Source organism: Phocoena sinus, chromosome 13, assembly GCF_008692025.1.
Source record: "Phocoena sinus isolate mPhoSin1 chromosome 13, mPhoSin1.pri, whole genome shotgun sequence".
NCBI lineage: Eukaryota > Metazoa > Chordata > Mammalia > Artiodactyla > Phocoenidae > Phocoena > Phocoena sinus.
The window spans coordinates 45,073,547-45,096,928 of record NC_045775.1 but is presented as its reverse complement, the minus strand read 5'-3'; the positions used below and the strand labels follow the sequence as shown (position 1 = coordinate 45,096,928).

The 23,382-nt window shown below is 40.9% G+C and overlaps 2 protein-coding genes across 2 annotated transcripts in view; both read left to right on the top strand.

Moving 5' to 3' along the window:
* Nucleotides 1-6,434, top strand: part of PSME4 (proteasome activator subunit 4) — a 101,960-nt gene extending 95,526 nt beyond the window's left edge. The window contains exons 44-47 of the mRNA XM_032652499.1: nt 1,519-1,687; nt 3,421-3,554; nt 4,280-4,418; nt 4,896-6,434. Of these exons, the coding sequence (XP_032508390.1) occupies nt 1,519-1,687; nt 3,421-3,554; nt 4,280-4,414 (438 nt within the window). The 3' untranslated portion in view covers nt 4,415-4,418; nt 4,896-6,434. The remainder of the gene's footprint in view (nt 1-1,518; nt 1,688-3,420; nt 3,555-4,279; nt 4,419-4,895) is intronic.
* Nucleotides 6,435-9,557: 3,123 nt separating this feature from the next.
* Nucleotides 9,558-18,554, top strand: GPR75 (G protein-coupled receptor 75). Its single transcript, XM_032652028.1, has 2 exons — nt 9,558-9,758; nt 14,084-18,554. The coding sequence occupies exon 2, from the start codon at nt 14,180-14,182 to the stop codon at nt 15,800-15,802; it is 1,623 nt and encodes a 540-aa protein (XP_032507919.1). The 5' UTR covers nt 9,558-9,758; nt 14,084-14,179; the 3' UTR covers nt 15,803-18,554.
* Nucleotides 18,555-23,382: the final 4,828 nt, after the last annotated feature.

Below are 23,382 nucleotides of genomic sequence, written 5' to 3'. Positions count from 1 at the left end.
TGAAGTGTATTCCAGATATAGTGTAGATACACTCCCACCCCCACCCCAACACATACTTTTTACTTAGAGAAAGTAGGAGAAATGAATTTGGATATTTATGTGAACTGTGAGCCGAGAATGACATTCTAAGTATTTAAGTCAATAGATTTCACAGATCCAGAGATGGACAAATCTGACCACAAGAATATTAGAAACTCATCAGTTTAATTGGTCAAGCATCAAACTAGAGAAAAACATAAGACCATTAAGACCTTGAGGAGTAGATGGTGGTGGTGGTATCATACATGTATGGGTGAAAACAATATAAGCAGTAAACAAAAGTCAAACCTCTCTTAATGACCAGAGAAATACAAACTTAAAACAATGAGACTCTTAGTTTCACGTCCTCCACCCACCAAAGACAAAAATGTGTAATAATAATAACCAGTGTTGGTAAGTTAAAACCTAGTATTCCCATTAGTTTTGTATCATAGTATATGTTAGCACTGGCTTTTTGAAAAGCAACCAGTAGCCACAAAATTAATAGTACTAAATTGGAGATACATTGAAATTTAGTAAGCCCAATTCTTAGAATTAGCCATGTCCTAAGAAAATACATTGCAATATGGAAAAATTATATAAATTAAGTGTTTTGTAGCATAGTAGTGAGAAGTTGAAAGCATTCTAGTCGATAGTTGAGTATAAAAATAAATCATGGTATGAAAGGAAATAATGCAACCAAGTATGAAGTAATAAAACATTTTATAATGTATTTCATATAATAATGTAATAAAAGTAGCAAAGAATATGTTAAGAACCCCCAAACTGTCACATTGAAAAATTTAAGAAAAAGTCTTTTGAATGAATAAGTAGCAAAGCATTTGAGTGTTTTTTTTCGAATTATTATTGCCTTTCCTTACGACTATTTAGCAGAAATTTTTGTGATATATTTGAGATAACTTTTTACAGCTTTTTTGTCTTCCCAAAACTTGAGTTCCCATTTCAATTTGAAATGGACTGTTAAACACTCTTCATTTAGTACTTCTATAAACTGTATTTATAGTCTGACAACAGCCTGTGAAATTCATGAGTTAAAATGGATATAAATCTCTACTATGTATGCCAATTATAGAAATTATCCTGTATATTACCAGTGAAAACAACAACAACAGTTGTTTTAAGAGATGTAGAGTCTAGGAAAATTTTATTTTAATGTTAGGCTCTGGCACTGCTTTTACAGTTACACCCCAGATAAGAACTCTCAGTCAGTAAGAAAATAATTAATGTATGGAGAAATTTAATTTTGTATAGCATGGTTAACCATTAAACTTTCTGTGAACCTGGTGTAGTGACTCATCCATCTTGAGGTCACAGACCCTTTGAGAATCTGATGAAATCTCTATTAAGAAACTGCAAAAGAGCATTTACACAATTTGTATACAAATATCAGGGAAAATCCCCACCCCAGTTCCCTTACCACTCTCTTCACCTCTCCAGGCTTAGGATCTTGGCTCTAATGGAAGTGATTGTCTTCTATAGGTTCGAGAAATGGCTGCTACCACCTTAAGTGGTCTGTTACAGTGTAACTTCCTTACCATGGACAGTCCTATGCAGATTCATTTTGAGCAACTTTGCAAAACAAAACTACCGAAGAAAAGGAAACGAGACCCTGGTTTTATAGGAGATCCGAATACGATTCCTTCTGCAGGTAACAAGACTGATGGAAAACACCTTTTGGGAATTAACCAGGCTTAACTCAACAAATATTTATCGAATGCTTGTATGTGCCTAGGTCTATGCTAGGTACCGGGAATAGCTGACCCTGCTTTTGAGAAGCTTTGCATATGGAAGGCAAGACCTGGGGTGTAAAAGCTGAAATTGAGAGAGGTACAAAGGAATGTGTACACGGCTGCATACAACTATTGTAGTAAATCAAGCCAGTACCCACCCACCTGAAATCTCTTTATAAAGAGAGGTATCCAGAATTATTTTGGAGGATCTAAAATATTTGTTTTTAGAATTTATAACTTATGTGTAAATGTATTAAGAGAAAAAAACTAAACAAAACAAGCCTTGCTTTCATTTGGAGAGAGGAAAATCATTACTTCCCTAGGCGTTTGATAGAGGATGAGAGCACTCATTATTCTACAGGAGCTTCCACTCTAATTGAGCATGAAGGTAAACAAGAGAATGAGATCTGATGACTGTGTCATGTTTAAAGAGAAATTTAAATGTGATTGCAAAGAAGCATCCGATCTTGCCACTGTTATCTACAAATAGTCACAAGAATGGAAAACATAGACTATTAGTAAGTGGGAAGCTGACTGAATTTGCAGAAGATGCTTGGAATATGAAGCTCTTAAATACTGATTATAGCAAGGTTTTAATTTTGTTTTTAATTTCATTGAAGTATAGTTGATTTACAGTGTTGTGTTAATTTCTATACGGCATAGTGACTGTTATACATGTATACATTCTTTTTCACGTTCTTTCCCATTCTGGTTTGTCACAGGGTACTGAGTATAGTTCCCTGTGCTCTACGGTAGGACCTTGCTGTTTATCCATCTTGTATTTAATAGTTTGCCTCTGCTGACCCCACACTCCCAGTCCTTCCTGCCTACCCCTCCGCCCCGCAACCACAAGTCTGTTCTTTGTGTCTACCAGGGTTTTGATTACGTCATATAGTTACCTAATAGCAATTTCCAATAAAATACCAGTATATATTCTAGTTTTTTTGCTTGAAAACTGTGTTTTTAATAATGAAGTACCAAAGTAGTTTTAGGTTTTTGTTATAACCAAATGGCATTGTTTATAACTACTACAAATTCCCTTTTTCTTAATTTCAACTCCCTATCCACGGCGTTTCATGTATACACATATAATAGACTTACAAACACATACATGCACACATCTTTATTAAAAAACAATGAGAATTTGAAAGCACTTTAATGTAACTTCTGTCCCTAAAAAGGAAGAATAGAGGCCCCGTAGAATACAGACACATAGCAGTTCTGTTTTGCGGAATACAGACATTCCACATTCACGCTGTGTTTACTTAATGAATTGATGCATTCTGTAGGAGGTGGTCACATCCAGAAAAGTGGGATCTAATTTTGACTGGTGATTTTTTTAGGATCAGGGATTGCACTTTCAAGTATGATATGAATTGCTCAGAAAAAGCCATTACTATGTTAGTTTTACCAAATACATGACACATTTCTGGACCTAAATATAATTATGCTGTCATTGAGGGATGGCTATAGGATGTTTTTAGTTTAGCCTTAAAATCTTGTTTTTGATATGTGTGCATACAGTCATTTTTAATTGCAGAAATTCAAACATTGGAAACAACTAGCATGATCGAAAACTAATTTATTTCACTGTAGCAAGTGCAATAGAGTCCTGAAAATATTTGCACATATATTGCTGTTTTCTTTGCAGAGTTGGTCAAACGCCATGCCGGGGTGCTGGGACTTGGTGCATGTGTTCTTTCTAGTCCTTACGATGTTCCCACCTGGATGCCCCAGCTCCTTATGAATCTCAGTGCACACCTGAATGATCCTCAGCCTATTGAGGTAAAATTCTCCCTTGTTAGTTTCTTTGCACATATATTATCAGTGATATTTTGTAAGAAACCATTTATACTAATCTCTATACTCTGGATCTTCTGCTTTGATAAAGCTACTACTCCTACCTCTGCCAGACCCAAGTTACTCATCAATAATCATTAAAATCTTGCAGAGACCCTGCTGCCTGTATATTTGAGATATTTTGGTAACAAGGAAATTACCATAGCTTCTGTCCCTCCAACTCCAGTGGAAGTAAGGTGTTGTCAGTGTTGTCAGAATAAATTTTATGCTTCTATTTCACTAGCATTTTATATCTAGGAAGTATATAACTGGGAGCTCATATTAAACAGGAAAATGTGATGGTATTATTTAGTGAACACCTGTGTTCCTACATTAAACAACTTGGAAGACCAATGACCTTGTCCTTTTCAAGGTCCTTTTGCATATAGGACTGGTCCTGGTCCTTTTCAAGATAAATAGATGTAAGTATATATTGAAACTGGTTTAATAATGTGGTGCGAGTTCTGGTCGCTTGTCCTAAATTGCAGCTGGTACTAATTCTAAAGAAGTAAGCTTGGTGGCTTTTTGACGTAAGATTGGTTTATTGGTTTTGTAGCTCTTGGTGAAGTGTAAGATCTGAAGTCTAGAAGGATTGTTATTTAGCTAAAGGTATCCTAAGTATAACCCTGGAGAGGTTAAAATAAAATGTATGTGGGTTGCCTACTCTACAGATGACTGTAAAAAAGACCTTATCCAATTTCCGAAGGACGCACCATGACAACTGGCAAGAACACAAACAGCAATTCACTGATGACCAGCTGCTTGTTCTCACCGATCTCCTCGTGTCACCCTGCTATTATGCATAGAAAGGTGAGGCAGCAAAGTTTAAAGAAGTCTGACATCCTCAAATGTCATTGGTTTGATAACTGAGAAGCGGGTATTTCTAAGTTTTTTCTTTCATGACTTTTACTATGGCCAGTGGAAGTTAAGTTCCCAGAGCATTTTATCCTTTCTTCTCTGCTTTAGGTATTAAGCAGAGAATTGATGTGACTGCCTTTGGGCCTTTATACATGAGTGGACTTATGGTTAGATAAAAGAAAAGAGATCTTACTCTTAATTGCCTCCTGAGTGGGGCCTGGCCATTTTGGGTTGTCGTAGGGATTCTAGGTTCTACAGTTGTGAAAACATTTCATCTGGATTCTTAAGTATTTATCATCCATTCTGTATTAAAGAGGGAGGACCCAGAAACCTTTCTACTGAGATAGGATGAATGAAGATTTCATTTACTGGGCTCTTAGAGTTGGATGTCCTGTTGTCTAACTGAAATTTTTTTCCTCCTTGATACAGATGAGTAGTCCTCACTTCGAGCTCTTTTCATCAAAAATTCCAGATCCTCAGGTACCATCTGTGGTGGCTTTCTGCAGGTTTTAAAACCCTGCCACTGTTGAGCTCTCATCATTTTGGTGGTTTCTGTGTTTGGTCTCATTAGTCTGCGTTCCACAGGTTCTCAGCTGCCATTTGATTTCCTAACTTGTCCAGAAGTATTTCTGGAATATTAATCACTTTTTCTTTGAGGCATCAGACAAAGCTATAATGTCTCAGACTAGAGATAATTACCCAGTATGATCATGGCATCCAAGACCAGACAGAGTCTGGGAACACATTACGAAACAGTTTACTTGGAATGGAGAAGGCCCATCTGTAATAACAGATCCTGTCATTTCCTTCATCTCAAATTATTTTGAATTCTTTCCAAATGGCCGTGGGTTTAGATGGTAGTAGGCCTGTGGGCCATAAATCTGAAGCCTTGAGAGCCTTGGGTCTGGAGAGCCATGAAGAGGGAAGGAAAAGAGGGCAAGTCTTAAACCCAGCCAAGGACCTGATGGATTGCTTGACCAAGACACAGAAGTGAAGTCTGTGTCCACGTGTTTCCCACAGACTGGAGTTTTTGGTGCTGAATAGAAGAGCAGTTGCTGAAAAACTAGGGGTTTGGTGAATAAATTTTTGATTGATATATATGTATACAATGTGTGATTTTGCAAATAAACAGCAACAACAATAAAAACCCTGACTGGTTGATTTTTACCTGTATTCTTTGCAAATATTGTTTGACCCTCTTTGAAAACTGTTACACTTGACTAATGGAAGTCTGCTGTGTTTGTGGAAATTCTGTAATTTTTTTTCTCTTTTTAATTTTTTTCCTTTTCCTTTTTTCTTTTTTTTTTTGCCTGCAGAATCGTTGAGACTAATAAGTCTTAATATTTATTTGACTTGTTTAATAAGTGTTACATAGATGTAAAACACTGTATAAACTGTAGAGATAGCATTGGCAAGACTTTGTACAGATGCAACCTCTTACACAACACCATTGTGTAATTAATTTGTAAAGATACACATATAGCTCTTTATTATAGTGATTTTTTTGGCTTTTGTACCAATTGAATGCCATTTTTTTTGTGTTTTTAAATTATTTTCTTTATCTTTTCATGTTACAAAAGCTGAGGTGTGGGTTTTTTGAGTTTATTTATCGTTAGAATGTCTGAACTTTTATGTCACTTTTTGTGCGCATCTCTAAATGCGAACACCACATGTTTGCCTATGACCAGTTTATAGAACTCAAGGTATCTTCTAGGTTCAAGTAATTCACAAGTTGGTGAATGTCATCTTGCAGCCCGCCCTGTACAGTCTTCCTTAAAGGAACACTACGGTATATTTTTTAGTATCTACTTGCTGAATGACTCGATACAGACCTAAGCACAGCAGAGGTCCTGGTACAGTATTTAAGTGTCAGCATACACAGGCGTAATCCCTGTATAGTGTAGTGCCAAACTGATTATTTCCATTGTGTAACTAGTTTAAAACCCAATAAATGGATTGTTTTTAACACCTGGCTTTTGTCTTCATTACAAGGAGAAGACAGTTCTGTAGCCAGTGACCCTCATGGATTCCTTTTGCATTCATAGATCTGGGTCCGTAAATTCATGCCCTCCGACCAGAGTGAATTATCTAGATCAGACCTGTCCAGCACAATAGGTCATAGCCATGTGTGACTATTTACATTTAAATTAAATAAAAAATTCCTCAGTCTCAATAGCCACATTTCAAGTTCTCATTAGCTACTTTTGGCTAGTGGTTACCCTGTTAAATAGGCAGGTGAATGTTTTCATCATCACAGAAAGTTCTGTTGGACAACACTGGTCTAAATGATTGATTCTCAAATTGATGGGCCTAGAATGTGAATTTTAGTTCATGCCCCCAGCTCATGATATCGATGCCTGGTCCTGAAACCACAGTTTGAGCAGTGAGGTTTCATGTTGTGTTGACCACTTCAATTTTTCATAGCCAAGCTGTATGAACATACACTGCCATAGGCAAGGTTCCTAAAGTGGGGAATTTAAAAAATATAAGATACTGGGCACCCACTGTGTTCCTCAGTCAGAATTTCTGTGGTTGGGACTCAGGCATCAACGTCTTTTAAAAGCTTTAAAAGTCTTTTAAAAGCTCCGTAAATGCCTCAGTTGTGCAGCCAGGATTGAGAACCACTGGTGACGACTCCTAAGGCCCACTCTAGGCCTAAAAGTGGGGCACCTTAATCACATGCCCAATGTGATTCTGATACCAGGCTTAGAAGTTGCTTATTACTTTGATACCCTAACTGGTTATATTGTGAATTATTTAATTCCTAAATTTTCTATCGGGGGCCTCAAGAATGAAAAGGAGGAGGGAGAGAAAAGGGATGAATGGCCACTGTTGTCTGAATTCTTAAATGGATGTTGCATTCAAAAGAATGGAGAACGCTAGCAGGAACAGTGTTAAGGGAACGCAAGTGTTATGGGTTTGGGGGGTGGTGTGTGTAGGCAGACCAGTGTTTAGAAGTCACTGCTGATTGGGCCTGGAAGACTGAGCTAAGGCAGGTTTCAGGTGGGGATGGGTGGAGGGGGGGAGTGGTAGGAAGTAAGGGGAGGAGAAAGCCTGTATCTTTAATGTTGTATGAGCCAATAAATAATCTTTAGTTTCTGAATGAATCCTTTAAAAAAGAATTTGCAAATTGTGTTTCAAAATTTGGGAGGAAATTTTACCTACCTGTTTTCTTAATGCTAATGATTAGTAATGGGGCCAGAGAAAACCAGTGAGGAATTTTGTCTTACTGGAAAAAAACTTTCTACAGATTGTTTTTGCGGCCAAGGGCCATTTGTCTTGTTACTGTCACTGTTTTGGGTATTCCCTCATTGTTGAACATCAAGGTTTTCAGTTTTCTCTACTATAGATCACACTGCAGTGAACATTTTCATCCCTTCATACTTAAAACTTGTTTCTTTTATTCAGGTATTTCCTTAGGATAAATTCCAAGGAGTGAGATTTTTAGGTCATGAATCTAAGCATTTTACTGGCTGTCATGTTCTTTCCTCAAAGTGCATGTGTCAATTTGCATTGTCAATGATAGTGTGTATTAGAACGTTGGTTTCCCTGCCAATTGACAGCCTATTCATATCTTAACATACTTCAAGTCAGCCCTGCTTGTTTATTTGTAGATTGCCATTTTGTGACTACTAAACCAGTGTTCTTTCCAATTTGACACACTGCTGGTACTTTTTGTAGACGTGATCATAGTAGCTTTCGTCTTGTTGATCGTGCTTACTAGTTCTGGAACTTGGATGGTTCCAGATTTCCTCTTCTAGCTCTCTAGAATCCTTTACAACTTGTGAAATTTTTTTTTTGAAGTTATTTCTAAATTCTGATAGCATAGTCAACACCTGGACTGGGTATCTACCTCATAAATTATCCAGCCCTCTTGATTTTTCTCCTGATGAAAGCAGAGTGGTGGGGGTGGCTGGGAAAAATATATGCGTAAATCCAATTATTTGGTACTTGTTGGTGCTGAACTGTTCTGTTTTAGAAGATGGAACTATCGGCCAAAATAGGTGTTTCAATAGCAGTGTCCTAAGTACTTCACTTGAATGGAACTTTCTGGTTTTCTGGCACTCGGTGAAGGAAAGAACACTCAAATAGCACTCTGTGTTTCCAAGTGGTACCCTCTGAGAAGGTCAGAAAAGTAGTAAGATCCTAGTTACCCAGGTTGGGACACTGAAGTAGTAAAGAGTTTAACTGGCTTTCTTTTGTCCCCAGAGTAACAAACATACTTGGGAATGCTACTTGATAACTCTTGAGACTAAAACCCGCTTTTATGAGTTCATTATTTTGGACATACTGTGCACTTTAGAATGAGAGGCTGGTAAATTTTTTGGTTTGTGTCCTTGCTTGCTAAAATTAGCGGCATACATTGCACCATTGCTTTTCAAGTTGATTTACATTGAACACAGCATTGAGTAACGTCGATGATTTCTTGGCTTGGTTATTTCATTTGCATGGGTAGTTTCTGTGCTCTTTGCATTTGTTTCCTAGTAGTTATGCCCTTTGCTGAGTTCCCTCAATAAATTTATTAATACTTTCAGAGAGCTGAGAGGAGAAAAAATTACCTTATAGTTGGTTTGATTTAAAGTCTGTTGCAATGCCTTGATTTACAGATTCTGTGTCTCAAAGTACCAAACTGGACGACAACGCCAGTTTAATCTAGGAGAAAAAGTATTAGCTACAGCGTAGAGAGGAGCTAGGAAGGCGGACTAGGAAGCGCCAGGAATGGGGAGAGGTGGGTGGCGGGCCGACCAGAAGCCTGGGAAGCCCCCAGATCCCGCCAAGACCGACGTGAAGCCAGGCCACGCCTCGCTGTCCACGGTCTCCACCCTCTAAGGGTCAAGGTCCCCATGGGTCGCGCTCTGTCCGTCGGTGCCCCCACCTTTGCCCTCCTCTCCACCCAGTCCGCTCCCCCTCTTCCTCGGTATGTCAGCTCGTAACAGCCTCGGGGAGCCGCCACTGCCCGAGCGGCAAAACGGCGCTCCTGAGACCTCGCGCGGCGCGGAGGACGGAGGTCGGGGCGGCGGGAGCGGTCGGGCCCCGGGGCAACGGGAGGCCCGCGAGTCGTCGAGGGCGCGGGGGCAGGCGGGGCGCCGAGCCGGAGTGTCCGGCGTGGGGGTGGGGGGCGGCGCCCTCGGCGTCTCCGTGACTGCGCCTCCGCTTGCCGCGGCTCCCGGGATGCGCGGAGGCGGCGGCGATGGCGATGATGTCTCTAGCCCTGCATCCTCCCGGGCGGCGGGCGGAGCTGGGGTCCGAGCTGCGATATGGAGGAGGGGCGGCGCTGCGGCCACCAGGCAGGTGAGAGACCACGGGCCCCTGGAGGAGGACGACCCCGCGGGGACCGGGAGGGCCGGGCCCTGAGAAGCCGCCGGGTGAGCGAAGAGGCGGCCGCACAGGTCCAGGCCCGGCCGCCGTGCACCGGCGCTCCTGGCGCGGCCTAAGGGGAAACCATCTCGCGCCTGCCCTGTCGGTTCCCCGGCTCCGCGGGGCCCGTGGAACCCCTCCCCCGCCGCCCATGCCCTGCCTGAGCCCTCCCCACCTCACCAACCCTCTGCTGCATCTTTTACAAGCTTCCCTGGACCGACCTAGGCCCTCCTTACCATAACCTTCCCCAGCCAGGGGAGCCCCTACCCATCTCAAGTCCCTGGTCTGGGTCGCTGTGCCCTCCCAGAAGTCTCCCACAACATCCTCACACTGGAGGTGCTCCACAGCCTCCCCTCTCCCTCATCCACTGACAGACCCGACCCTATCAGCTGCTCTGGGCTTCGAAAGGTAGTTCCACTGGGGAGAAAGAGCATGGCCTCTGAAATCAGATAAATCTGGCTTGAATCTTAGTGACCTTGGACAAGTCATCTAACTTCCCTGATGTTTTCCTGATCAATACAAATACAGTGGGAATAATAATAATAATAGTACAGAACCTTGTTTTCTTGTGAGGGTTGGTTAGACTGAGAATGCCTGCCCTCGAGGAACTGAGGATATAATGAGAAAACAAGAGTTGGAAGAATCCAGGTCATGAGTTGACTTGTAAAAGCTCATATAAAATGTTTTAATATGTACTAAAATATTAAGACAGCACACTAGATTATCAAGAGGCTCTTCACACACATCCTAATGAGAAATTGCTGAACAATTTTCACTTATTATTTCTTGCTTACTTTAGGCTCTCTCCTTCTTAGTTGTAATAAGATGCATATGATATGAATTCATTCCTTCTTATTGTGCTTAATATGTTTTCTTCTTAAGACTGGTGTTCCAACTTAAAATTTCTCTGATTTTATTAATTACATCTTCTTCCAGAACTTGTTTATGGTCCCAGAGATAAAGAGTAACTTGTACGCTTGCATTGAAAAGAATGTTGGTAACCTTTATTTAATATTTAGGAGTAAGTAGCAGATAGGTATTCATTTACCGCCTCCCTCCCCCAAATAAGTGAGTTTTATAGTTCTTCTAGCATAGCTTTTCCCCAAATTGTCATCTCAGCCTCCTCTTTCTTAAAGTCTCAGAAGTTAGTACCTAAGGCCTGGGTTTACTTTCCCTCCATTTCCTTACTGCTTCTAAAGTTTCTCTGCCCAAACCTTTACTTCTGTCTTCTGCTTTTTCTCCCTTTTCTCTTCCCAGCCTCTGATTCCTTCCTTTTTTTTTCTAATTATCTCAAATCAGAATGATTTATAGTTACTTTATACCAGAACCATAATTTTTCAACCTTGCCAAAAAGGTACATGGAAGTATGTGTGTGTGTGTGTGTGTGTGTGTGTGTGTGTGTGTGTGTGTGTGTGTGTGTGTGTGTGTATGTCTGTATTCAAATTTTGGGCTCCAGGAACTTTGAGTTGGGAAGGGATTGCAATACCTACTTCATAGGATTATAATGAGAATGAAATAAAGTTTGATAACCTATGTAAAGCTTCTAGTAGAAGTGCCTGGCATATAATAACCACCCAGTAAATTATAGCTGCTGTAACTGTCTTCTGACCTGGGACTCCCTGCCTTGATTGCTTTGCTATTCTGTTTAGCTTGGTGGTGGAGTGCTGCCTTTAGAGAGCAACTGCTTAGGTTCAAATCCATACTGTACCCCTTTAAGATAGGTGCTCTCTCTCTCTCTGACTCAGTTTCCTCATCTGTAAAATAGAGGTAAGTTATACTATCTCAGGGTGGTTTTGACGATTCAATATATTAATAGTGTGGAGCACTGAGAGCAGTGCCTGGCACATCACAAGCACTTAGTAAAGTGAACATACTAATGATAAGACTGATCATTATATTCCTGACCGAGAATTCTACTTTATTTTTTAATGTATTGAAAAAATTTAAGTTTATTGAAGCAATTGTAATTGGAGAGAAAGTGAAAGTTGCCCCTCAACTCCTCCAAATCCTTTTTTTTTCCTTCTGCCTCTTATCTTTGACTAATGTTGGTGCCTCATCATTCCATTTTCCCCTTTCCAAATTCCTTCCAGCCTGGGGTCTTCATAACTTCCATCATCCGCTTCATTTTTATTACCCACTTACTCGATATTTTTCTTAGCATCCTAATTCCAGACTCTTCATCATTCTAATTTCCCCAAGCCAAATTTCTGCTTCTCTCTTCGGGGTCAGGGGAATTTGCTATAAACAGTAGTATCACCTTTCTGCTCTTCTTGCTTCCACAAATTGGATTTTCTCTTCTACTTCTTTTTTCCATCAGTTAACCCCAATCCTCCAATTAACAATTAAAAAATTAACAGTAAAAGGTTTTTTTTTCACTACACAGGTATCAAAAAGGGTTCAGAAACAGGCACATACTCTTTTAAGTGAAAATAATAAGCTATCCATTATTATTATTTTTAAATTCTAATCATCAAGAAACAAAAGGTCAGGATTATTTTTTCTATCTGTTTTATATCAGGAAAGTACAGAAAAGTTGGTCCTACTTATCAGTGGAGAAATTCATTATATTGTTATGATCTGCACTTTTGACCATTAGAATGTAGAAGAGGTTATCTTCTTCCTTCATGAAGGACACCAGTTAGTTTTATGGATCTCCCCAGGACTGAAATTTGTCTGATACTCACCGGCACAGCTGTACCTATTATTGAATGCTGGGTGACTTCTGTATTGGGTGGTCCATAGCTCCTGCTTGGAGGCACCAGTAATACCTCACTAACCAGGCCCCTTCCTCTGTACCCCATGATTCAGCAACTAAAGTGTTAATCCTAGGACAGCTGGAGGCCTCTGGGACTCAGCTTGAGCTGGTGGTTAAATACTCTGAACATCACCCATGGACCTCCCCAGTACCACTGGTTATGCCTAAAATACTGGGTTAAAGCAAGTTATTTTTGGTTGCCAAGAGCATTGCACCAGTCTCCAAGGAACAACTTAAGCTGTACCACTGGAAGCATCTTTGGGAGCGGGATGGGCACCAGGCCACACAGGGCTTTGGGATTTGGGACAACAGAACATTATGTGAGTGTATTTTAAATCTCATTGCAAAATGGAAAAAAAAAAATGTTAAGAAAGTAAAGGACCAAGAAGAGAAAGAAGTTTTTCTTTAAAAGTAGAGGCTGTGTCTTATTCATCTTTGTACCCACGGTACCTAGCGTAAAGCTGGAGGAGAGTATGCACACGGTAGATATAAACTGGGTGAATGCATGCATGAATGGGTGCATGCCTCCTGCTTCTCCACGAGGATATTCCTGCTGGAATAATGATAACTCACATTTATATAGAGTTTGCAAAGTGGTGCTTCGCCCCTTGTAAATCTCATATGATTCTGACACCCTTCATTACTTCCATTTTTTCCCTCTCAAATATAGTCGTACACAAAGTTCTTTTCCAAAGGAGAGTGCGGAGTTGGCAAAAAAATCACAAATAGGGAGAAGAAAATATAAATAACGGAAAATAAAGGATTCTTCCTAGGAAGAGGAGTCGGATTTGTTAGTGACGTGTGGGGGTTATGTAAAAGGCCACAGTATACACTCCAAAAGTAGCCTCTCGCTTATGCATCAAGCACAGCACGTGCTGTTTCTTGCCTCAGCCCTTCTGCTGCAAAGACCTACTCCCCTTCTCCCAGGCTGTCTGTCCCCCACTCCCTGCCCCTCGCCTTCCACCCAACTAGCTCCTCCTTATCGAGAGCTGCTTTACCCTCTCTCAGCCTTCACCCGGGGCTGGATTATGTCCCCCTTCTTTTCCTCCCACAGTGTGCTGCCATCAGCTGATTTGCCGCATTTGGCTGCAATTTCATAGGTTGATCTCCTCCAACTAGATTGTGATCTCTTTCGTGGAGAGATCATGTTCTCGTGTCTTCACAGTGTCTGGCACTGCAGAGTTTCCGAAGGTAACATCTGCACACCCATCCTTCAATCACAGTCTCAAGGGGTGAGGCCCAGGAATCTGTTTTTTGTTTAACCCACTCTCCAGATGATGCTTAACCTAGTTTGAAAACCACTGTGTCATAAAACCTGAAATCAGCTGGATGAATGTATTTTGAGGTCTTTGTGTCTTTCCTGTGTGGGGCTTTGCAAGGAGAAATGCTTTCTAGGCACTGGGTCAGAGCTGAAAAAGTCTAGTGCTTTTGTAAAAGATCATGAGGTCACTCTTCTTTCTCCATTAATTCCTTTCTGTTTCTGGGTATGCATTTTTGTGCACAGGCTTTTCTGCCTTGGGCCTCTTTTGTCAAATATCGCTCATCTGTGAGTTGAGGCCCTGACTCCCTTCACACAGAAGGAAGTCATCTCTCTCTGAAGATGAACTCAACAGACCTCCCTCAGGATGCTCCCAACACTACCCTGCTACATGTGCCTCACTCCCAGGGAGAAAACAGCACTGCTGTCCAGGAAGACCTCCAGGACCTCATCCACACGGCCACCTTGGTGAGCTGTACCTTTCTGCTCGCAATCATCTTCTGCCTGGGCTCTTACGGCAACTTCATTGTCTTCTTGTCCTTCTTTGATCCGGCCTTCAGGAAATTCAGAACCAACTTTGATTTCATGGTCCTGAACCTGTCCTTCTGTGACCTTTTCATTTGTGGCGTGACGGCCCCCATGTTCACCTTCGTGTTGTTCTTCAATTCAGCCAGCGGCATACCAGATGCTTTCTGCTTCACCTTCCACCTCACCAGCTCCGGCTTCATCATCATGTCCCTCAAGACAGTGGCGGTGATTGCCCTGCACCGGCTCCGCATGGTGTTGGGGAAGCAGCCGAACCGCACGGCCTCCTTTCTCTGCACCTTGCTCCTCACTCTGCTCCTCTGGGCCACCAGTTTCACCCTCGCCACCTTGGCCACCCTGAAAACCAGCAAGTCCCACCTCTGCCTTCCCATGTCCAGTCTGATTGCCCGAGAAGGGAAAGCCATCCTGTCTCTCTATGTGGTCGATTTCACCTTTTGTGTTGCTGTGGTCTCTGTGTCTTACATCATGATTGCTCAGACCCTGCGGAAAAATGCTCAAGTCAGAAAGTGCCCCCCTGTGATCACAGTTGATGCTTCCAGACCACAGCCTTTCATGGGGGCCCCTGTGAAGGGAGGTGGAGATCCTATCCAGTGTACCATGCCAGCTCTTTACAGGAACCAGAATTACAATAAACTGCAGCACGTTCAGACCCACGGATACACCAAGAGTCCCAACCAGCTGCCAACCCCCGCGGCCAGCCGGCTCCAGCTGGTGTCGGCTGTCAATCTCTCCACGGCTAAGGATTCCAAGGCGGTGGTCACCTGTGTGATCATTGTGCTGTCGGTCCTGGTGTGCTGCCTTCCGCTGGGAATCTCCTTGGTGCAGGTGGTTCTGTCCAGCAATGGGAGCTTCATCCTTTACCAGTTTGAACTGTTTGGTTTTACGCTTGTATTTTTCAAGTCAGGATTAAACCCTTTTATATATTCTCGGAACAGTGCAGGGCTGAGAAGGAAAGTACTGTGGTGTCTGCAGTACATAGGCCTGGGTTTTTTCTGCTGCAAACAGAAGACTCGACTTCGAGCCATGGGAAAGGGAAACCTCGAAGTCAACAGAAACAAATCCTCCCATCATGAAACAAACTCTGCCTACATGTTGTCTCCAAAGCCCCAGAAGAAATTTGTGGACCAGGCCTGTGGCCCAAGTCATTCGAAGGAAAGTGTGGTCAGTCCCAAGATGTCTGCTGGACATCAACACTATGGTCAGAGCAGCTCAACCCCCATCAACACTCGGATTGAGCCGTACTACAGTATCTATAACAGCAGCCCGTCCCAGGAAGAGAGCATCCCACATAACTTACAGCCAGTAAATTCTTTTGGATTTGCCAGTTCATATATTGCCATGCATTATCACACCACTAATGATTTAATGCAAGAGTATGATAGCACTTCAGCCAAGCAGATTCCAGTCCCCTCTGTTTAGAGTCATGGAGGCTAGAGAATCTTACGTAAATGTTTTTGTTTCTGATACTAATTGATTTTTTTTAATTCTGTGAGACCAGAGGTACATCAAAACTTAAAGACCTAGACAGTTGACACTAATGACTCCCTTTTGTCTGAAGTATTAGCATCTGTTCGTTTGCTTTGCAGTTTCTTGACGTTTTAAGAGTTGATGTAGAAGTTTATTATTTTACACCTGACCTGTGCTCCAATCTTTTGTACGAAACTTTTAAACAGATGCCAGGGAATGATCATGCTACTGTATTAAAGTAGGGAATGGACTGATTAAGGTCATTTGAGTCAATGTTATGGTTCTTTGAAGTAAGTATGAGCTGGAATTTTTAAAGAACGTGAAGGTATCATCTTTACTGAGGCATTATTTTTATAAACTGAATTATAAATTTTGACTCTTTGAAGCGTTGAATTGGGATCAATGTACTTTTTTTGGTTGCAGGCTTACTGGAATAAATAACACATTGTTAAAGCAGAAAATCAGAAATGTATTATCTATAACTATTTTTACCAAAAATACACAAGCATTAGTTACTTTCTTTTCATAAGACAGCCAACTAAGAATAGGGTATTAAGATCATTACCATTTGTAATTGTAGACATCATTATTTTGTGTCAGCTGAGTAGCTGTATAGTTCTTTTAAAAAGAAGTTTGGGACTTCGCTGGTGGCGCAGTGGTTGAGAGTCCGCCTGCCGATGCAGGGGACGCGGGTTCGTGCCCCGGTCCGAGAGGATCCCACATGCCGCAGGGCGGCTGGGCCCGTGAGCCATGGCCGCTGAGCCTGCGCGTCCGGAGCCTGTGCTCCGCGATGGGAGAGGCCACAGCAGTGAGAGGCCCGCGTACCGCAGAAGTCTGTTTTTTCTTGCTAAAAATGAATTATTCTATTTCAGAATGATCTTACCCAAGAAACCTAGTGAGGAGGACTGCATCTGTAGTAGAGGGGTGCTCTCCCTGGGGTAGTAGGCACTAACGGTGGTCATCTCATCAGGGTGCTGTTATGTGGGAAGCAGGCTAGACTGTTGTATGTAGACTCTTGTATGTACAAGAAGGCATAAGGATGAGATGGGGGTGTTTCGATCTGTGCTTTCCTTCTGTTTGAGAATGATTTGTTAACAACCTGATGAAGACTATCTAAGTAACTATTTAGAAAAATTTTTTGGTCTTTGTTTATATATTACCATGGTAGAAAAATTCTTAAGATGGTCTGTTTTCAAACTAATTGTGTTATTTCTCTCCCATGAATCTTAAACTGGAAATGGGCAATAAGGCAAAATAGATTAAATATTTCTACACTTAAACTAATTTTATTATATACTCTGTGATTCCTAGGGTAACTACTGTAAACTTACATTTTTATGTAAAAATGTTTTCATTATACAGTTGGCATTTGAACTCAATACAGTTTTGGAACTATAACTTCTAGACAAGATGAGCATCAAGATACAAAACCTATCTTTATAAATTGTTATATTCAAGAACAGTTATTGCAGATTGGAAGGTACTTTGTCCCTTGGATGAAAGGTGTTCAGTTTATAGCATCCTCTCCCATGCTGTTTCCCAAATACAGAGGTCGTGAGACGCATGGAGAAGACAGCTGGTACTCAGCTAGAACTCTGCTCAGTCTCATCTAATAACTCTTACCTTCCAGGATCAACCAGTCATTTCTATTTCCGAGGCTTAAGTATGAGATATGGATTTTATTTTGCTGTTAAATTCACCTTTTAGGACTCTCTCCTTTCCTTCTCTCTCTCTTGTCCTTTTATTTTTGCTATTAAATTTTATAACAGAAGATAAAATATACACTCTTCTTTTTTTCCTTTGGTAATTGAATGCTATTTTTGGAAGTCACTATGACCTATTTCAACTGTGCTTTTATATTTTTAATACAACACTATTTTCATTTATTAATACTTCCATGAGGTAGGTTCGTATATTACCTCTTTTTAACAAAGAATTAAGAAATAGAATATCCTCTCCCAAGATCATTTGAAGAATTGTGGCAAATTAGGAATGAAACTTTTGTCTAAATTCAGAACCTCGTATTTAAGTCAATAAGCCAAACAGCTTTATAAGTAATAACATTGCAATCAAGAAGCTATTTCATACTTTTTAAGGTATGAATCTCTTTTTTGGCCAGGCATTTCAAATGTGACTCAATAAAAGATTTTTTAAAAAGTAATTTCTACTTGTATAACTAAAAATGACAGGTTTCCTTTGTGACCTCTGAGTCTGAGATGATCTGACCCATCTTTGGGAGGTAAAAATCATAGCATAAAGACAATAAGCATGTGCATATGAGGTGTTCAGTCTCTTTATGCTCATCAAGAAATTATTGATTTAACTTGCATGAAATACATAGCAGGCTAGATTCTTAGCCTTCCTGTATATTTATATCTCTGTATCTATGTCTATGTGTAGATATATGTAGATACAGATACAGAGATAGATATATGTAACTTGTCTCTTCATAAGTTATATATGTCTATCTATATCTATGTCTATATGGAGATAAAGATATAAATAGACATATATAACTTTTCCATAAGGGCTAAAATGAGAACTTTTATAAAAGTAATGAGAATTCAGTTGAATATGACTAATTAGCAGGGTATATTAATTATTTCTCTTGATGCTTTACTGTGATGCAAATTGTTCTGATGTTAACCATTAGGTCAGATTTGTATTTCTGATGCTTTTAATGTTCTTTTAAACTAATGTTTGGAAAATAAAAATAATGAAAAACCTAACATTTCTGAACATCAGACTGCAATACTTTTACTTTCCTGTCAATCATTTAAAAACCATCGGAGAATAGCAGTGTTGAAACTCAGAGTGTTCTTTTCCTTAAAAGACAAATAACTTGTTTGACCACATTGTGTAGCATGCATTTGTGCTCAGAACGATCAAGAATAATTAGTTCCAAAGGTTAATTATTTACTAAACTAAGTTTATCACCCAGCGGGAAAACTCCTAACCATTTCAAAAACTTCTTTAAAATGAAATGAATCTGGAAAAAGATACGGAATTCTGGGTATTTCAGTTTATCAATCACGGTTTTAAGAATCAGAAAACATTAATTTAAGCAGAAAAGAACTGAATATCGGAAATCAGATGTCTTCTCAATCATTAAAAGGTCAAGGCTCTATGATGACATGTCTGCAGGAAACATTCCAGAATAAACAGTACCAGTCTGACTAGCCAGCAGAGATGCTTTTTCCGCTACAGCCAGGAAGGGAAGGAGTGAGGAGGCCTCCTCGGACCTTGGACTTCAAGGACACCTGTTGAAGTAGACACCCAGAGAGATCAGGAAGCTGCTGCACTGCCACAACCTCTACGACTAACCCTCCTGACACCTCCAAAGCAAATGCTAAACATCAAAACAGTGCCGCAGAAAGAAATCTGGCACCAGGCATTTAGTTGGCAGAACCCAATTTACATTTAAAACCCTAGTTTCTGTGAATCTGGGAAGTGTAGTTACACTAAAAAGGTAAACTAAAAGGAGGTTCAGAACAGATACTGAGTTCCAATCCACTCCGTCCACAATGGTCCATCTTTTTGGTGCTCAACATTTATAGCTGCTCCTTTAGCCATATTTCCAAAGAACACCAACTCTCCCATTTGAAATAATGCAACTTCTCTCATTTAAACAAAAACATGCCTCCTCTCTTCCAGAGGAAATGCAAAGTCCGATCAACTATTCTATTTCTCGGTAATGTACTCTTCTGGTTCAGTCAGAAATCTCAACTTTGTATTCTGTAACCCAAGGATGAAATTGTAAAGTTTACCACTGTATGGTCAGGCCACTTAAGATGATTGTTCTCTTGTTCTCTGTACATCCCCTGCCCAACCAGTGCCTGCTTCACCTGCACCCTGTTCACATGACTGACCTTCCTGCGAACTTGCCCCAGCTGGTGATTGTTCTTATCAAAGGGGCAGTGAGAGGCTTGATAAGAGGCATGCCCCTGTTGGTTTCCCTGGTAACTAATGAGCCCACCTGATGTCAATTCCCCTGTAACTGGTAATTCCCCCCACAGGGAGCGAAGACTGCTGCCGTGTCCTGCCCGTCGTCCACCACACACAGTGGGCTGTCGCTCCAGGACCTTGCTTCAGACATGTAAGCTCCCCCATCCATTAAACCATTTGATACCAGGGTTCTAGGCCTTCCCCAGTCAATAGAAATTGATGAGGCCAGTCAAGAAATTCAGGCAAGGCTTTATTGGGGCCTCTGTTGCAGCAGGAGGGTAGCGAAAACAAGTAACAAGTCCCCTTGCTCACTCCCCAAGGTGGAGGGAGCTGGTTCCTTATATGGGGTTGAGGGTAGGGGTGTGACCAGGGGTCGGGCCAGAGGGGTGGCTTAGGTGTTTTTCCCACCCCTTTGTTGGTATTGAGTGCTGGGGGCATGTGCAGTACCCTGCTTTTGCTCCCGACACCCTGTTTTTACTTCCAGCTCATCAGAAGTGGCAGTTGGGGTTTTTTTGGTCTTTTTGTATCTTTTGTCTAGAATTTGCCGGAACTGTGCATGGACAGCAGCTACTTTTAGTCCCTTATAGTTTTCTTTGTATCAGTATTTTCTTGCTCCAGGAGATGTTAGTCCAGGCGCAAGCATTGCAGTACTGGAGCAAAGGGTCCCAGGTCCCAGCCTGTCTCACACTGATGTCTCTGTTGCTGACTCCAGGCTCTTTCTTCAGTCTTGAAGCTGGGCAAGCACAGGCCTTGTAGGCCTGTGGGGTGCAGCCCAGTAACCACCAACAAACACATCTTATAGAAAGTAGCAGAGAAAACAGGGTAAGAAGAAGAAATAGGTTGAAATGATTCATAAGGGAGAAAATATGGGTGCTAATATAGGCCTTACTTGCTTCTGATCAGGAAGTTGTGGTTGGTATTTTGTAACTTCCACTACTCCCTGCTTCCTACCCCTTTGCCCTCGGCTAGCATATTGCATAGTCTGAGAAAATATATAGCTTTTATAAAATAGTGGAGGGAAGGAAATACTAAGAAAACAAAATTTAGGGAGTATAAAGCAGGATTACAGAAATTAAAACAGCAAGAAAATAAATGTAAATGCTTACTGTCGTTTATAAAACACAAAAATCCTTGAATTTAAAATATGTAAGGGGCTTCCCTGGTGGCACAGTGGTTGAGAGTCCGCCTGCCGATGCAGGGGACGCGGGTTCGTGCCCCAGTCCGGGAAGATCCTACATACCGCAGAGCGGCTGGACCTGCGCGTCCAGAGCCTGTGCTCCGCAACGGGAGAGGCCACAACAGTGAGAGGCCCGTGTACCATCAAAAAAAAAAAAAAAAAAAAAAAATGTAGGGGACTTCCCTGGTGACCCCGTGGTTAACACTCCGTGCTCCCAATGCAGGGGGCCCGGGTTTGATCCCTGGTCAGGGAACTAGATCCCACATGCATGCCGAAACTAAGAGTTCACATGCTTCAACTAAGAGTTTGCATGCCACAACTAAGGAGCCCACAAGTTTCAATAAAGGAGCCCACCTGCTGCAATTAAGAACTGGTGCAACTAACTAACTAAATATTTTTAAAAAATGATATGCAGGGAATTCCCTGTCAGTCCAGTGGTTGGGACTGCACTTTCATTGCCAAAGACCCAGGTTCAGTCCCTTGTTGGGGAACTAGGATCCTACAAGCTGCACAGCACCGCCAAAAAAAAAAAGATATGCAAAATTTGCTGCTTGGAATAGATAAACATAAGATAAACTGATGTAAAAATTAAGAGGCAAAAGTAGATTAAGCTTACATGAAGAAAAAGAAAAAGGGAATGGCAACATTAATATCGGAGAACTAAAGAAGAGAACTAACATTGATAAAGAGAACCCCCAAATAGTAAAGTAATAACAGTATTCATTCATTCAATGGATATTTATTGAATACTATGTGCCAAGAACTTGAGATACACTGGTGAACACAAGAGAGAAGTTTCTATTCCTATGACAATTATATTAGGCTAAGGAAGATAAAATAAACAGGTAAACAAATATGTAATTTTTATGTGGTGATATGTTCTATGAAGAAAAATAAAACAGTAAAGGCAGAGAAAGTGTCAGGGATGTTAATTTTATACAGGGAAGTTAGAAACTATTTGGGACAATAATACAATTTACTACAGTATTATTTTCATTATCGTTTAGTTCTAAATATGCTCTAATTTCCATTATTATTTTTCTTTGGGTCCACAAATTATTTAGAAGTGATTCTCTTAATTTTCCAGTAATGATATTTCAGTTATTGATTTTTTAACTTGACGACCTTGTGGCAAATGAGATATACACGATTCCAACCCTTGAAAATTGAAATTTGCTTTATGCTCCCGTAGATGGACAGTTTATGTAAACGATCTGAGTATACTCGAAAAGAATGTGTATTTTTTAAAAATAAATTTATTTATTTATTTTTGGTTGCGTTGGGTCTTCATTGCTGTGCATGGGCTTTCCCTAGTTGTGGCGCGTGGGGTCTACTCTTCATTGTGGTGTGTGGGCTTCTCATTGCGGTGGCTTCTCGTTGCAGAGCACGGGCCCTAGGCGCGCGGGCTTTAGTAGTTGTGGAGCACGGGCTTCAGTAGTTGTGGCTCGTGGGCTCTAGAGCACAGGCTCAGTAGTTGTGGCGCACGGGCTTAGTTGCTCCGTGGCATGTGGGATCTTCCCGGACCAGGGATCGAACCTGTGTCCTCTGCATTGGCAGGCGGATTCTTAACCATTGCGCCACCAGAGACGTCCCAAGAATGTATATTTTTTTGTTGGGTAAAATGTTTTCTACAGGTCCATTAGTTCAAGCCTATTGATTGTATAGTTCAAATCTATATTCTTACTGATAGTGTTTGTTTGTTTGATCTGGAGAGAGATGGCAGCAAAAGTGCTTATACACAGAGAGTAGACTACTAGCATGTGGTGTGCATGGGTACCCTGCAGAATAGTTTATAGAGGGAAGAGAGAACTTGTTACTTGCTGGGTTGTTAAAGTGGAGGTCAGTTAGGAGAGTTTCTATGGGAGTGTTCTTTTTAAAATTCAATAAATTAGATTTTAGATATTACTCAAAATTCACTTCAGAACTTTATTACTATATATGCATGCATTTGTACATAGCTGTAACCGGAATGTACGTTTTACCTTCTATTCTTTTCTGTTGAAATGATCATATCATCAAACTTTTGAAGAGCAGATTCATTTTATGAATACTGTTGAAATTACTCATAAACCTGTATCTGTTCAAGGAAAGTAATGTAGAGGAAAATTGCCTTCAGTCAACCTAGCAAATAAGAAAGAGAGCTGGGAATAGAGTGTTTCCTTACAGACTTCCCTTACAGAAGTTTTTTAAGTTGTCAAAACTGGCAACAAGGAATGTATCTCTGGGTGATAGGTTTAAATTTAGAAACTCATCTACTTGACCTAGAGAGTTTTTCTAGACAAAAGAATTTGTCTTCTGCTTTAGGAATATTGTTAACCTCATTTGATTCACCACCCACTGTCCACTTTTGCCCCACAGCTCTGCTTCTTAGGTGATAAAAAAGTGCTCCACTATATGTCCAATATGCATT

What these genes read in the sequence shown, in the direction of transcription:
- GPR75 (XM_032652028.1), top strand. Translation starts at nt 14,180, where the DNA reads ATGAACTCAACAGACCTCCCTCAGGATGCTCCCAACACTACCCTGCTA.